This window comes from Nannospalax galili, unplaced genomic scaffold (assembly GCF_000622305.1).
Source record: "Nannospalax galili isolate Female #2095 unplaced genomic scaffold, S.galili_v1.0 scaffold415, whole genome shotgun sequence".
Taxonomy (NCBI): domain Eukaryota; kingdom Metazoa; phylum Chordata; class Mammalia; order Rodentia; family Spalacidae; genus Nannospalax; species Nannospalax galili.
Genome location: NW_008337494.1, coordinates 2,910,906 through 2,927,192, shown reverse-complemented (window position 1 = coordinate 2,927,192; position 16,287 = coordinate 2,910,906). Strand labels below are relative to the sequence as shown.

The window sequence follows — 16,287 nt, the reverse complement described above, 5'->3', positions numbered from 1 at the left end:
TCTCCTCTTAGGTAACAAGGAAAACAATACTGCTACCTTATAAGACTAAAAGAACTTGTTCATGAATGAATGGTCTCAAGCATATCAGTGAGCACTCACTGTTAACTATAATTATCATTTAAATTTTCTGGCACTTGTTCTCACTTTTGCTGCTCGCATTCACCCACTGGTAAGAAAAGTCAATGGTTACAGAACAGACTAGTATAGATTGTGATTTTTGTTAAAGTATAAGTGCTTACATACATACAACTGGCAGAAAGCCATTGAAGTTTCCTCCCTCCTTCCCCCTTCCCTTCCCCCTTCCCTTCTCCCTCCCTCCCTCCTTCCCTGTCCCTCCCTCCTTCCCTCCCTCCCTCCCTCCCAAACTGCCATTTCACTGACCATGTGGGCATTACCAGGTCCCGTCCCTTCCCCAAACTGAATGAGGTAGGAAAAATCTCTACTATGATTCAACTGAGAGGAAGCCCCTCCTCCCTCCATACACCAACGTTTTCCAAAACAGAATACTGGAATTCTTCGAAGAAAATTCTAAATAAATGTCTGTAACAGTCATTTAGATATGATGCATTGATCTATTAATCATGACATCAAAAGTTAACAATAATTTAGTGTTTGGTTTTGGTTTTTTGAAACAGAGTCTCCCTGTAGACCCTGCTGACCTGGAATTCACTATGTAGCCCAGGCTGGCCTCAATCTCACAGAGATCTGCCTACCTCTGCCTCCAAGTGCTGGGATTAAAGGTGTGTGCAACCACGCTCAGCTAGTAGACCAGGCTTTATTCTAAGTATGTAAGCTTTGGGTCTTACAAGAAGCAAACAGCAGGATTGGATTAAATATGTACATGATTGATTTAGGAACATTTCTCTGAAAAATGAAAGGATAGGAAGTGGAAGCAGGTTTGAGTGAGGAGAGCCTTTATACCACAGCACAGTTCTAAGGGAACCTAGCCTAGGCTAACAGAGAGGGATGAAGCTTGAGATGCCCACTGAGCAAGCCATTCTGAACATACTGACTGCGCTTAGTCACTGACTGTCAGAGGACTGGTGTCAGTGTGCCCTCAACATCCACAGGGGCTCAGTTGTTGGTTCTCTGACGAACAACACCCTCTTAAAGGAAGGTCTGAGGGTGGCATCTTCATGGCTTCATAAATATATCCAATTTGCTGTTTGTGTGACACTTGAAGATAGATCTTTACTAATCTCACACCAGGCCCAGACCCCGTTAATAGCCATAATGTCTCTCCTCCAAAGGTCTCAAAGCCAAGCACCCCTTCCCTCTGACAGTTCCGTCTAACTCTACAGTGCCCCCACTTTGTGCCCTCTCTCACTCCAGCATTCCTTTGTTCAGTGACAGCCTCTGTTCATTAACTATCATCCACTAACCCTTGTGAGTGTGGGCACGTGTGGAGGTCTGAAGACAACCAGTGTTCATCCTTGCCTTCCACCGTGCTTGAGACAGGCCCCCCTTGTCGTTCTGTGTTGCACCAGGCAAACCATCATATATAAGTTTGCAGGGATTCTCCTGTCTCTGCCTCTCATCTCCCAGTAGGAATGCCCTGAGATTACAGATGCTTGCATTACTGCACATGCCTTTGTGGGTTTAGAGGATCCAAACTCAGGTTGTCAGGCTTGCAAGGGCTTTTACCCCCTGAGCTATCTCCATAGCCCAACTGTATTACTTTTTTTCCTGACCTCATTCTCCTCAGCATTTGGTTTCATGTTTCGGCTCTATCAGTATGATCCTTCCTTCGATTATTTGCTAGAGATATTTAAATCCTTGCTTATTTTTGGCAAGGAGGGAGGGTGGTTTTGAGACAGGGTCTCCTATAGCCCAGGCTGGTCTCAAGTTCACTGTTTAACTGAGGATGACCTTAAACTTTTTTTCCCCACAGTGTCTCCCAGTAGTCCTAGCTGACCTAGAACTCACAGAGATCCACCTGCATCTGCTTCCCAAGTGCTAGGATTAAAGGGGTGTGCCACCATGCCTAGAAACCTTGAACATTTTATCCTCCTCCCCCAGTCTCCTAAATGCTGGGATTCTAGTTGTACAGCATCACCATGCCCAGTTTATTCAGTGCTGGGTTGAACCCAGGGCTTTGTGCATGCTAAGCAAGTACTTGACCAACTGAGCGTTTTTTTTTTTTTTTCACCTAAGGAGACCCCTTACCTGACTGAATACAATTCCCCACAAACTTTAACATGAAAATTAAAACAGCATAATTGGTTTACCTAATGTTACTCTTGATCACACATTTCAAGTGGAACTGGGGAGTGTTAACTTATCCCTCTTCCCCAGTCAACTCACTCATAGTCTCATGGGAAACCATCACTGTACTTTCTCCCTCTTCAAACTTGCAACCTCACTTTTTTTTCAGTCTTAATTAACGACTGTTGGGAAAGGTAGAGTTTTAAGAAGATGCAACACACCGAGCTAAAAGTGCTAGTTTTAGATTATTGTGGTTATCAATTAGGAGTGCTCCACTTCCTCTCTTAGATATTGGCAGTAACTGGAGACATTTTTGGTTGTCACATTGAGGGATGGGACACTACGAACATCTGATGGGTAGAAGCCAGCTCCCTTCCTTCCCCTAGCAAAAAATTATCTGGTCCAAGGCATCACTAGAGCCAAGATTGAGATACCTTTCTATAAAACGATGAAATGAACATGGGTCAATTAACAGCATCCTATGTGTGACGATTCCTGCTGCAAATGTTGGCAAAAATGTACATCATACAGACATTTTCAGCTCAGCTCTTGCATTGTCTTTGCCCAAATACGTATCGAATACTGGTAGTTGCTTTGTACAAGGAACTGTACAGTTATGAGGGTAGGGAGAGGACAATGAATGCCTGGTCTTTGTCCTTCAGGAACTTGCAGCCTATTTGGCGAGGTGGAAGAGCACATCTATCAGGAGGGTTGCATGAAATAAAACTGGAGAATGACAGAATGCTCACCTTCCCGCGTGAGTGTATTTGAGAGGCTCAGGAAGTTGACAAGTGAATTGAAAAGGGTGGTTAGGAATGTGCGAAGCCATGAAAGTCTGATTGTATGTGATACAGAAACAGCAAATGCAAAGATGTGCAGAATAAGACAACTTCTGTACACAGCACTCACAAGTGCCTTCGAAAGCACTATTTATGAAGCTGAAAGCATGTGCTAGATTATTAGGTCCACCATGTGCTGCAAAAGTAGTTCAATTTAAGTGAATATAATGGAAAATCTTTGTAATATTCTGGATAGATATGGCATAACCCTAGTTATACCACAGAAAGACCCTTCTAGCTATGATGGAAATGAAGATTTGGGGAGATTGAGAAGCAGGGAGAGCTACAAAGAGATAAATGCAATAACTAAGTGAAAAACAATGAGGTTCTTTCAGTTCAACATATCTCATTGTCTAAGAAAACCTTTGCTTATAATATTGTAAGCTTCAGAGCTGTGATTCTTTACGTTTCATGAAAGTTCTGTGATGATGTTTTCCAGAATATAATCGATGTGAATAAATATGCACATCTCTGGTTTATAATAAGATTCTTTCTACAAATATCAACCACATATTGTGGCAATAAAAGCCATCAAAACTCACATGCTGCTTTGTATTTTATTATCCAAAATGGTGTTTCTTCCTCCTATTAATATTTATGAGTTCCCGTCTCCCAGTGAATTTTCAGAACATTGTCTCTCCTACATGTCACATAAAAACTTGATCTTGCCAGATGACCTTTCAGAATAACTTTTCATTCCAATGCTAATGCAATAATTCTCATTTGTATTATATATTATTTCTAGAATAACATAACCTCTCAAAGTTACCCTGCTCATGCCTAAAGAAATCTCTGAAGAACATAATGTAAAATTTTCTTTTCTTATTCTGCAAATTCATACTCTTTTGTTTTCTATTATTGTACCCAAATTCCATACACAAAGATACTGTCTCCTGAGATGCTTTTACTTAACAGGAGCTACAGTGTTTATTTATGTCACATGAAGTTTCAGAACATGTATCTGACCCAATCTACAGCTGAGTTGTTTCTACAGAATTTGATCCCATTGATGAATTTATCCCTAATGTGGTATTGTAATGCAAACTAGTTTTCTAAGCTGGAAGTTTTAATAAAAATAAGAACAACTACATAATACCATAAAATGAAATATGATGGGACTGAAGTGGACTTGCAACACTAACACATTTTAGCAGTAAGGAAATTTGTAATAACCTCTCAAACAAAAACAACTTGTTTTGTTTATTTCCAAGTTAAATAAGCCCTAAAATTTATAGAGGCCTTTTTGGTCTTTTTTAAAAAAAAGTTTTATAGAAGGCAGCCACTGGAGAGATGGCTCAGCATTTAAGAGCACCGCAGGCAATACACTCATACACATAAAAAATAAAAATAATAAATAAAATATTTTATTAAAAAAGTTTTGTGTACATAAGCATTTTGCCTGCATCTATGTAAGTGCACCCATGTTATACAAAGCCTGTGGAGGCCGAAAGAGTGTGTCAGATCCCCTGAAACTGGGGTTACAGACGACTGTTAGCTGCTATGTGGGTGCTGGGAATCGAACCCAGTCCTCTGCAAGATCAGCCAGTGCTCTTAGCAGCTGAACCATCTTTCCAGTACCTTTGGTCTTGTTTGATACCCATAATAGACATAAATTAAATATCAAACTCAATAAGTATTTATCTGGATGACAGTACATCATGAGATTTTCAAATGGTGTGAGAGAGAGACAGTGACAGAGAGAGAGAAAGGAGAGAGAGAGAGAGAGATCTTGTGAGTACTCCCAATGACCTCTATAGGTAGGTACTACATTTCTATTTTATGTGACCTACCCAAGATCACACAGCCAATCATCAGACAAGAAATTAGGGCAGGTGTTGTATCTGAAAGCCTGTTGCTCCTTGTCACTAATGTTTGGCTAGTCAGGAATATCAAGACCCAGCAATGCCCATGGAGGCCAGAAGAGGGTGTCAGATTCCCTGGAACTGAAGTGATAGATAGCTGTTAGCTGCTATATGGATACTCAGAACTGAATCCAGTCCTCTGCAAGAACATTCAGTGCTCTTAATGGATATGTCATCTCTCCAGTCCTGCAAGTGTGTTTTTAAATTGTTAAATTGAATGAAGCTTTTAAAAAGTAAAGCCAGGAAACAAGGCACAAATGACTCACTTGGTAGAGTTTAGCAGTTAAAACATTTCTGAGTACCATAAGAATGTTTCTGTTGTCTTTAATTTTTTTCATTTAGTGTGTGTGTATGATGCTTGTTGACATGCATACCATAATGCACGTGCAGGAGGCAGAGGATAGTTTTGTGGAGTTGGTTCTCTCCTTCCACCTTTACATGGATTCTAGGCATCTAACTGAGGTCATCAGGCCTGAGCAGCAATTGCCTTTCTTTATACACGAGCCATTTTGCTGACGCCTTCATTGTCCTAAAGACATCTCCTGCTTTCATTACATTTCATAACTATGTAACCTTTGTTACAAGGGACTAGCAAGACATAATGCTGTCTAACTGAACAAACATTTTGGAATCTTTAGTATGTCTTCAGCAGGATGCTAACTGTTAGAGAGACAGAACTGGGTTAGAAGCATCCGTGTCAGTCTTCACTGACCAAGCAGAGGGAGGTGCAGTCATTGCTGCTCTTCTCACACATTTATATGTAGCTTTCATTGTTTGGTGAGAAAGAGAGATATGGTTGTGAATGGTATGACAGAATTGATCAGGGAGAAGACAACTAATTCTGCTTCTCTGTGATGGGGAAAGCTCTACAGCAAAAGCAACATTTGAACTTGAAATAAACTGTGTATTTTATTTGTTAGGGACACTATCAGAGTGACCCTGGGTGGATGGTAACAGAAAATCAGATGAACATGGTCTTAAATAGTAAAAAAAAATGAGGGGGTCTGGGAAGATGGCTCAGTTGGTCAATGCCTGCCAAGTGAGCATAAGGACCTGAGTTTGGATCTCCAGCTCTCATATTAAAAGCTGGTGTAGTGGCTTACACCTATGATCCAAGTACTGGGGAAGCAGTCAGGGGTCTTGCCCAATCAGTGAGCTGCAGGTTCACTGACAGAGGAAAATATCCAGCTCCAACTTCTGACTCCACACATGTGGAAAGGTCTCTAAGACACCTCTGATCAACCATTTGAGGGGAGGTATCCCACACCTGGCACTGGGCATTTTATTTAGCAACCTATGGCTCCTGGGATGAGCATACTTCCCCGTGACCCTGTGTAGGGTCTCTCCAGTTAAACTCCTTTACACACACACACACACACACACACACACACACACACAGACACACACTTTACTTTTTAAAGCAAGGAAATGAGGACTGGGGTAGAATGCTTACCTGGTCTGTACTAAGACCCTGGGTTTGTTTCCCAGTAATAGTAGAGAAAAATAAGGAAAAGTGTTAGCTCAAATGAAGTCAGAAAAGGGGCAGGAGCAGCAGAAATGTTAATTCAGGGCTCAGCGTACCACCAAAGACACAGCTGCTTGCTGTCCTTCTGGTCTTTCTCCGTGTGTGTTGGCTTTCCTCTCAGGCAAGTTCTCCTAGTTAATGGTTTAAGACAGTCTAGGAATCACACCCGAGCAAGACCACGGTGATGGTCAAAAGTTGGAAGAGAATGGCGCTCTCTCTCTCGGGAACTTCAGCTAACTCCTTTGCAATGTCAGTGGCTAGAATTGTGCTGCTGTCCCTGAATGTGCCAACCTTTGTGATGGGAATGAGACCAACAGTAGCTGCTGGATCTGGACTCTTCCTCTAGTGTAGTATATGACCATGAGACAGCAATGAGAAGGTAAATATGTTGTGTAGACGGCAAACTGAAAAAGCTTTGGGATTCTATTTATTATTATTTATTTATTATTATTACTTCTTTTTATGTGTATGAGTGCATTGCCTGCATATATATAAGTGCACCATGTCATGCAATGCCCGCAGAGGTCAGAAGAGGGCATTGGATCCCCTGGAAATGGAGTTAAGGATGGTTGTTGGATGGTTGTTGACCACCGTGTGGGTGTTGGGAATCGAACCTGGGTCCTCTGCAAGAGCAGCCAGTGCTCTTAACTGCTGAGCCATCGCTCCAACCTCAAGCTTTAGGATTCTTGAGGAGTTGGTATCATTCAATAACAGGGAAACTACCGGGGTAGGGAGAGCTTAGTTTGAAAAGAAAGTCAAAGGCATTCATGGGTTGGTAGCATGTTGGAATGTATATTTAATCTCTATGCTATTGAGTGGTGCCATTTTCCAGAAAAAAATTCTAATTACAGCGGTTTGAGCAAATAGTATCATTTTAAGCAAGATGCTCAGTCTAGCTTGAGATCGCCAACAATAATAAATAATGCAAAAATATTAAGAGTATTAGAAAAGTATCATATATATAATATCATCGTATGTATCATATATATATTCGTATATAATATGTATTCTCCACACAAAGAAACTGCCTTGGTTTTGTTCCTGATTAAGACGAGGAAGTTAATTAGGGAAGAAAAGATTCATTTTAAATGGCTCAGTGGTAGAGCACTTGCCTAGCATTCCTCTCTCTGGCACCCCCAGAACATAAAACAACAAACAAAAACAAAGCACAATAGCATTTTGCTATGGGTTATTCTTTCAGAGTATTTCTGATTCTTGAATAATTAACTCATCAATCACAGAATACTTTTTAAAAAGGGAAAATAAGACAGCCACCCTGGTTTACCCTCCCCTCCCCTCTCCTCTCCTCTCCTCTCCTCTCCCCTTTTTTTTCGTGACAAAGTGTCTGGCTGAGTTAGAATACTGCGCCCTCTTGTGACCAACATTGAGCCAATAGGTTGAAACAGAACCCTTGTAAGCAGTTAGGAAGGCGGAAGCAGGAAAAATAGGAAAGGGCTGCCCCCTTCAGGACAATGCTGTTATTACGCTTTTATGTTGGAAATTCCTGGTTCACAAGTCCTTGAAACAATTCCTAGTGTTTATGCGGGTGTGCTTAGTTATGATTGTTGACTCTGATTCCCAGAGAAGATTTATATTTGACCTATCTTGTAGTAAAATTAAGTTTCAAAACTCACCTATTAATTTCTACATTTTTCTATATCCTTGGTTTTACAACATGTACAAGATAAAACAATTATAATAAGCATTTTTTTTAATTTCCCCAAACTTTACCAACTATAATTAGCATATGAGGGCAACATCTTAGGAGGATGAAGCTTTAGAAGGATGATTAGACTGGGGAATTTGGTAGTCAAAGATGATTTCTAAATACTAAACATTTTCAGATCAGTTTCTTTGAATATTATTTCCAAATCTCATGGTATGTAAAGCTATGGCCCAGGACCAGTGAGATAGCTCAGCAGATAAAAGCACTCACCCACTAAACCTGACTGCCTGAGTTTGATCCCTGGGACTCACATGGTAGAAGGAGGGAACTAACTCCCATGAGTTGTCCTCTGATCTCCACATGAACTCTGTGGCACATACATACATGCACAAATAAATACTAAATAAATAAATAAATGAAAGGTTTGTATGACCTCATAAGAGTTTATTCTGTCCACTGTCTGGCCACTTGACCTCTAGTTGCATACTCAAGGGAAAAGAATTATTTATACATACTTCATGAGACACCTGTAAGATTGTTCAAAGATCAGTTCTCTCTAAAGCAACTTACTGGGGAAAAATCAGTCATTCATAAATAAATGATTCAAAATAATAAAAATGAATTTGCACATGTGCACAGTAATTACACAGGGATCATTTAAAATGAGAAAAAATAGGGGCTGGAGAGATGACTCAGAAGCTAAGAGCTCTGACTGCTCTTACACAGGACTCAGGTTCAGCTCCTAGCACACGCACAGTGGCTAACAACTGTCTATAAATCCTGTTCCAGGGGATCTGACACCCTCTTCTGACCTCTGTGGGCATTGTACAACACGAATGTACTTACATATAAGCAGGCAAAACACTTATACATATAAAATAGGAATAAATTACGTTTTTTTAAATGAGCAAAAATGCACGATCCTAGCAAATGAATAATTCTCTAACAAATACATAAAATATGTCTTTCTGTGACAGTTCCATGTTCGGGTTTTCATCTCTATTTAAGTAAATATGCACATAGGAATATGTGTGTTGAATCCTGACATAGATTCAAGACACAAGTGTAGAAAATAGAAAGTATATTCATGTGTACACATATTGCTAAAAACATGAAAATAATTGACCAGACAGATATTTTTTGACAATCGTACTAATTATTTAAAGCATATATTCAAAAACTTTAATGAAAATTGTCCCACATAAATCTATAACAAAAGTTAAAACAAACCTTCAAGAATTTCCCCAGGTTTTCTTTTATATTTCTTTTTAAACAATTTTTTAGTTTATTACCTATTTTTATTAATCTTGTTTTATTTTATGTGTATGAGTGTTATACCTGTATGTGCATTTTGTGTGTATAAGTGTTATGCCTGTATGTATATTTTAAGTGCACCCATTGTCATGCAATGCCCTAGGAGGACAGGAGAGGGCATTGGATCCCCTGGAACTGGAGTTATGGATGGTTGTTAGCTGCCATGTGGGTGCTGGGATTTGAACCCAGGTCTTTTGCAAGAACAACCAGTGCTCTTAACCCAGCTCACTACACAAGCTTGACAATGTCAGTTTGATCCCCAGAACCCATGTAAATGTGGAAGGAGAGGATCAATTCCACAAAGTTGTCTTCTGTTCTCCACATGAGTGCCATGGTATACATGCAGGCAGAGGAAGGCAGATCACTGCAAAATCAAGGCCAGCCTGGTTCACATAGTGGCTTCCAGGTAGGCTGGGACTAGGGAGACCCTGTCAAAATAGTAATAATAATAATAATAATAATGTTTAAAAACCTTTTATTATAACCGTGCCTTTTCAATTTTCCCGTGTAGGTATCTCTGATGACTATATAACACCAATGTTCAGTTTTTATAAAAGTGTTGGAGAACTGAAAATGACTCAAGAAGAATACGCTCTGCTCACAGCAATTGTTATCCTCTGTCCAGGTGATTTCATGGTTACATTTGAAATTTTTACTTTCCTTCATTCTCAGTGTGTATAGTAAAGAGAATAACAGAAAACAGAAAAAAAGAAAGTAAAATGGTAAATAATTCCATCATACAAATAGAACCATTATTAATATTTTCATATACTTTTGGGTCTTTTTATAAAATATCCTCATGGAGTCAGTAGACACCTGTTGAATACCTCCTATGTGCAGAATATGGCTCTAGGCATGAGGAGAGCATCAGGAAACAGCTTCCAGGAGGCTCAGGGTCTAGAACAGTGAAGAAGTAAATGAAGAAACAAAAATAAACTTTCAGAAAGTGGAAAATTCTGTAAAAAATATAATAAAGAGCCAGACATAATAACTCAGGCCTATAGCCTCTGCCCTTGGGAAGCTGATGGAGGAGGATAGCCTGGGCTGTCTCAAAGAAATTATAGCAATATGACTGTAATTGAAGGGAGTGGGGCAAAATGCTGTTTTCATTAGTGGTCAGGGATGGCTTGTCCAAGTGCTTGACATTTGAGCAGTGTTCTAGTCTGTTTCTCCATTGCTGTGACAAAACACTCTGACCAATATCAACTTGGGGAGGAAAGGGTTTATTTAGCTTACATATCCCAGGTCACAGTTCATCTGGGAGCCCAAGGTAGGAACTCAGGGCAGGAACCTGGAGGCAGGAGCAGGAGCACAGGCCATGGAGGAACACTGCTTACTGGCTTACTCCCCTGACCCCTGCTCAGCCTGCTTTCTTATGCAACATAGGCCCACCTGCCCAGGGGTGGCACCACCCACAGTGGGCTTGGCCCTCCCACATCACTCATCAAGAAGATGCCCCTTAGACATGGCCACAGGCCAGCCCAATAGAGGCAATTCCCCAACTGGGCTCCCTCAACCCAGGTGTGTCAAGTTGACACTAAAGCTATCCAGCACAAGCAAGAATATCAAAGACATTTTTACTTTATAACAAAGAACATTCTATCTTTTAAAAAATTCATATTTCTTCAAAAGACTCCAAGTAATTAAAAATTAAGTTGGTAGAAGTTTGTTACAAGGCATGTATTAGATTCCACAGTATGACTGTACAGAGATATACTTACTGTTTATTAGATACTTATAGTATCTTGTTGTTTTAGAAAATGTGGAAATGAATACTTCTGTGAAAAAAATTTGTCTGTTTAAAAATTTTACTTTAATAATTTGGGCGCAAGCAATACTACATTCATAGTTTGCAAAACATACTGTTAGGCTTCAATCATTTTGATATATGATAATTAGGCAGACTTTAGCTGCTTTTCTGTTGCTATGATTAAACACCATGACCAAAGCAACTTATAGGAGGAAGAGTTTATTTGGGCTCATAGTGCTGAGAGCTCACAAAGGAAGAGAGGGCAAAAATGGAAGAGGGAGGAAGCTATGAATCCTCAAAGCCCACCCCTAGTGATGTGCTTCCCCCAGCAAGACTGCACCTCCTCAAGGGTCTACGACTTACCCTTACACAGTGCTGCCAACTGACCAAGTGCTCAAATACTTGAGCCTAAAGGGGACATTTCTCATTCAAACCTCCACAGCCATAAATAATTATGATTGAAAAAAGAAAGAAAATTGTTCGGCAGAGCCTCCTAAGCCTTACACATGTAGAAATACCCTGTGACCTAGCAAGCTTGGGAATATCTCCACCAGAGGGGACACTTGGACCTAGTATACAGGTTTCTTTTAGGGGCTTTGATTGGAATGGGGGTTTGGGAGAACTTCTGGGAGCATTTGATGTTCTGTACCTTGATCTACATATGATTCCATTAGCGTATGTATGTATGTATGTTTATGTGTATACATTCATTACAGTGAACATTTTATATATTTAAATGTACATTTGTAAACACACATTTCAGTCAACTTAGTCATTGCCATAATGATGTCAAATTAATGTTTTCCCACTTTTTTGTTTTGCTATTTGACTTTGAACTTCCAAACAGACAGACAATACATAAAGGACAGAGAGGCAGTGGAGAAGCTTCAGGAACCTCTGCTTGACGTGCTGCAAAAATTGTGCAAGATTTCTCAGCCTGAAAACCCTCAGCATTTTGCCTGTCTCCTGGGTCGCTTGACTGAACTTCGGACATTCAATCATCACCACGCTGAGATGCTGATGTCTTGGAGAGTGAATGACCACAAGTTCACCCCACTCCTCTGCGAGGTCTGGGATGTTCAGTGATGAGCACAAGGGAGGGGCTCGCTCCTGTTCTTGTAACAGAAATCTCATGTTTGACTTTTCTTGATTTCATTTGTACCTGGCTTCACTTAAGAATCTCAGTGAATATTTATGCAGCAATTGTATAACTTCCATAGTTGTAAATACAGACTAGATAGAATTGCTTTCTCTATATTATGTTTCACAAGGCTTCAGGGAACCCTATGTTTTAACTGGCATGCCCTGTTTGCCTAATTAAATCAATTATTACTTTATTTCTCTGTCTGTTGAACTAGGGCAAATCTTGTTTTGCTGTTCATCTGGCAATATTACATTTATTAAAGAGCTATGTTCAACTATGGCAATAAACTGAACATAATAGTAACAGGTTTTTCTTTGGGAACAGAATTTGACAAGTCTTTCTTTAAGTGATGATGGACATCTTTTTGAATCTGGGGGAGTGTTTCTCTCCCTGGAGAAGTCATCATTGATATTCATTCATTTGTAGTAGCTTTCTGATTATTCAGGAAGTTAATGATTTTCACATCAAATACTCCCTGAAGCAATCCCTTTTCTCACAGTCAGGGTCTTAAAGCAGCATTTCCAAACAGAGCATGCAGATAGCAACAGTGATAGACACTCTCTCTTCTCTCTTGAAAGTGCTCACTGTCAATGGGGCTGGAGAGATGTCTCAGTAATTAAGAGCACTGGCTGCTCTTGCAGAGGAGCTGGGTTCAGTCACCAGCACCCACATGGCAGCTAACAACTGTCTGTAACTCCAGTTCAAGGGGATTCAACGCCCTCTTCTGGCATTATGCACATGGATGTACTTACATTTTCTGCCCTCTGCAGGCATTATGCGCGTGAGTCTACTTACATCTATGCAGGCAAACACTCATACAATAAATAAATAAATAAATACTTTAAAAAAGAGAAAGCTCTCATTCATTAATGGCTTCAGCACATACAATTAATCATTTTTTTCATTTTTTTAAAATACCACTTTTACAGCTGGGTGCACAGCTGTTGTGCTTCTCCCCAAACAGGAATTTAATCATTTCCTTCCTTCATTGTTCAACTATAGCAGTCTTTCCCCTAATACAATAAAATGCCTTATGCAAGTAACGGCCTGAGAACACCCTTTCTCCTGAAGTCAGGCCAAATGAAACTTTCTTAGTAGGCAAAGAGTTTTTAATACTGAAATACAAAGCAGCCTTGGGATTAAAAAATAATCAGTGGAAATGGGGATGTGTTGGAACTAGCACTGGTTGGATTCTACATGATACAAAAACAAAAGTTCTCTTTAAGTGCAAGTAAGATTCTTTTGCTAAACTCCATGGGGTGCTGTATAAAGATGACAGAGGTACAGTAACTGCCTGGAGGGTGGGGTTCAAAGGACTGCAGAGGGAAGTACTGCGGGCTAACCCAGGAACCTGATAAAGTTTCATGGTGGAGGTACAGTTTCCCCTGGGCTTCAAAGGAGAGCCTCCCGGTCCGTGGGTCACAGATCCCAAAGTGGAAGAGGGGAGCAGAAACAGAAGGAGGAAGGTTGGAACTAGGCAGATTCTCCCAAACACCAGCCGTGATCTGACAGAGGGAGGCAGAGTAGACCATTGCTAAGTGCAGGTCAGAGCCCTTTGTTTAGAAGGATTAGTTAATGGGGCTGGAGAGATGGCTCAGTGGTTAAGAGCACTGACTACTCTAGCAGAAGACCTGGGTTCAAATCTCAGCACCCACATGGTGGCTAACAACTGTCCAAAACTCCAGCTCCAGGAGATCTGAGACCTTCTGTCTTCAGAGGGCATGGGTGTACTTACACACATACAGGCATAACACTCATACACATGAAGTAAAAATAAATAAGTTAAAAAAGAAGGATTTAGTAGATGAAGAGTATGTGGGGATGTGCAGGCCCATCTGTAGAGAGACACGGTGAGGGGAGGGAATTAAGACAAAAACGTTTCTGAAAGCTTGAAAGGATAGATTCAGTTTGAGGGAACTGAGTGTGGTTTGATGTCTCAGGATCACAAGCAACATGTGGGGGAAGTGGTGGGAAGTGGGGACTTGTGGGACACTGCAAACAGAGCTAGATGCGTCATCCTCCTTGCGTGGATGCACTCAAGTGCTCAAAACCTTGGGATAGAAAATATAATGCTTACCATATGAAAAAGTAATCGTGATACTATAAGAAATACATATTTTGCACTTTCTTCCCAGTTCCTGACACAGCTTAAGAAACCCTTGGAATTCTGAGCAGTGGGGTAATAGGAGCATCTTTTGGTATTCATGACAAGCCCCCTTTAACCATATCTAAACATATACTACTAAAATGACTCTTGGTAGGCCACTAGACACTTCAGGATGGGGCATATTGCTACAGGAACCAACCATGTGACCATGTGATTAAAGAACTGGAAATTTTAGTCTCAACCCCCAAAATCTACGGAGGGGAGAAGGGCTAGGGATCAAGTTCAATCACCAAAGGCCAACTATTTAATAAATCTTGCCTGTGTGGGTAAGTCTCCATAAAATCCTTAAATAATGGGATTTGGAAAACTTCTGGGTTGGTGAATATACTGAGGTGGCTTGGAGGGTGGTATGTCAGAAGAGGTCATGTAGAAGCTCCATGTTCCTCAAACCCTTTACCTTCTCCTGTACATATTTTCCATTTGGCTTTTTCTGAGTTATATTTTAATTTTTTTTTTAGGGTTAGGAGCCTTTAATGCTTAGTCTGAAAAATCACAGGCTGAGATTCTCATAATGTTGTCCAACTCTTGTAGGGCCACAGGTAAAGGACTTCAAAGTGGACAGGAGCTTCTCTTGTAGTGCAGTGTCACACCCGCCCTCCAGCCCAGAGATAGGCAAGCAGGAGGAGTATGGAGTGAACACCACGAGCCAGGCTGCTGCAAGGCACTCTGCAGTATCAGTCAGTCCTCACACCACCCCAGGAGGCATCATCCCCCTTTACAGAGGCATCTGAAGCTTAGAGAGGTTGGTCAATTTATCCATCAAAGAGTTTACAAGCAGGTCAGGCACTACAACCCCAGGACTCAGGAGGCAGAGGGAGGCAGAAAGATCACAAGTTTGAGGTTTGATGCCAGCCTGAGTTACACAGTAAAATCCAGTCTCAGAGACTAGGAGAGAGAGGGAGTTCACAAGGGGAGGGGGTGAAGCAGCAAGGATGAAAACCCTGAAGTTCACTCTCTTCTTCATTTTGTTTTTTGAGACAGAGCCTCATGTATCCCAGGCTGGCCTTGAACCCCCTATGCAGCCACTAATGACCTTGAATTCTTGATCCTCCTCTCTCCTGGGATCACAAGGCTTTGCCAGTACACCTGGCTCTGACTGTGGGCACTGGAGGCCCAATACTGGTTGCTTAGGATGCTCTTGGGGAGGGGTCAGCACATGCACCCCAATGCACAACCAATCTGGGACCACATCCACTTCCCCAAAGGGCACCCCAGTCTGAGCCATGCCAAAGGGTGCAGGATTCATGCCTAGGAAGAGGACTTGCTTGGGGCCCTGGCAGTAGTGAGTCACATAGCCACAGGCAGTGTGGCTCCCATGCATAATCCACTGGGTTGTAGGTGACACCCACAGGCTCTGGAAACTGCAGCTGGCTCAGCTCAAGTTCCTCCTTGAGGAAGTCCTCCACCAACCTGCGAGTGCAGAGCTGAGGCTCCGCCTGGGCACCTACAGGCTCATGGGCAGGTCCCAGCGGGCAAGTCTGGGGCACAGCCATGCAGCTGTCACCTTTCTATTAACTCCAGGGAGTTTATTAGAATCCCAGCCACTAGCTTTCCTTTGGAGGCACACCAGGAATCCGTAGGTACAGTACGCAAATCCTTAGATCAAAAGCAATGGAGCCAATGGAGCGTAAGCGCTTCAAAGGGCCACTTGGGGTCTCAGTTCGAGGGCGCGGCACCCTAGGCATGCACAGAACCGCCCTGAACCCGCCAAGACGCAGACCCCCCCACCCCGACCCCGCTCCAGCCTCCTACTCCTCCACCTCGAGTTATATTCTTTTTAACAAACTGGTAATAATGAATGGTATGATTTGCGTC

The 16,287-nt window shown here is 41.5% G+C and overlaps 1 protein-coding gene across 10 annotated transcripts in view; it reads left to right on the top strand.

Moving 5' to 3' along the window:
* Positions 1-12,608, top strand: part of Nr1h4 (nuclear receptor subfamily 1 group H member 4) — an 83,149-nt gene extending 70,541 nt beyond the window's left edge. For 9 of the 10 annotated variants that reach the window (XM_029563347.1, XM_029563346.1, XM_029563340.1 and 6 more), the window contains 2 exons: positions 9,923-10,036; positions 12,009-12,608. In XM_029563347.1, the coding sequence (XP_029419207.1) occupies positions 9,923-10,036; positions 12,009-12,247 (353 nt within the window). In that variant the 3' untranslated portion in view covers positions 12,248-12,608. The remainder of the gene's footprint in view (positions 1-9,922; positions 10,037-12,008) is intronic. The other variant, XM_029563348.1, reaches the window with a different exon arrangement.
* Positions 12,609-16,287: the final 3,679 nt, after the last annotated feature.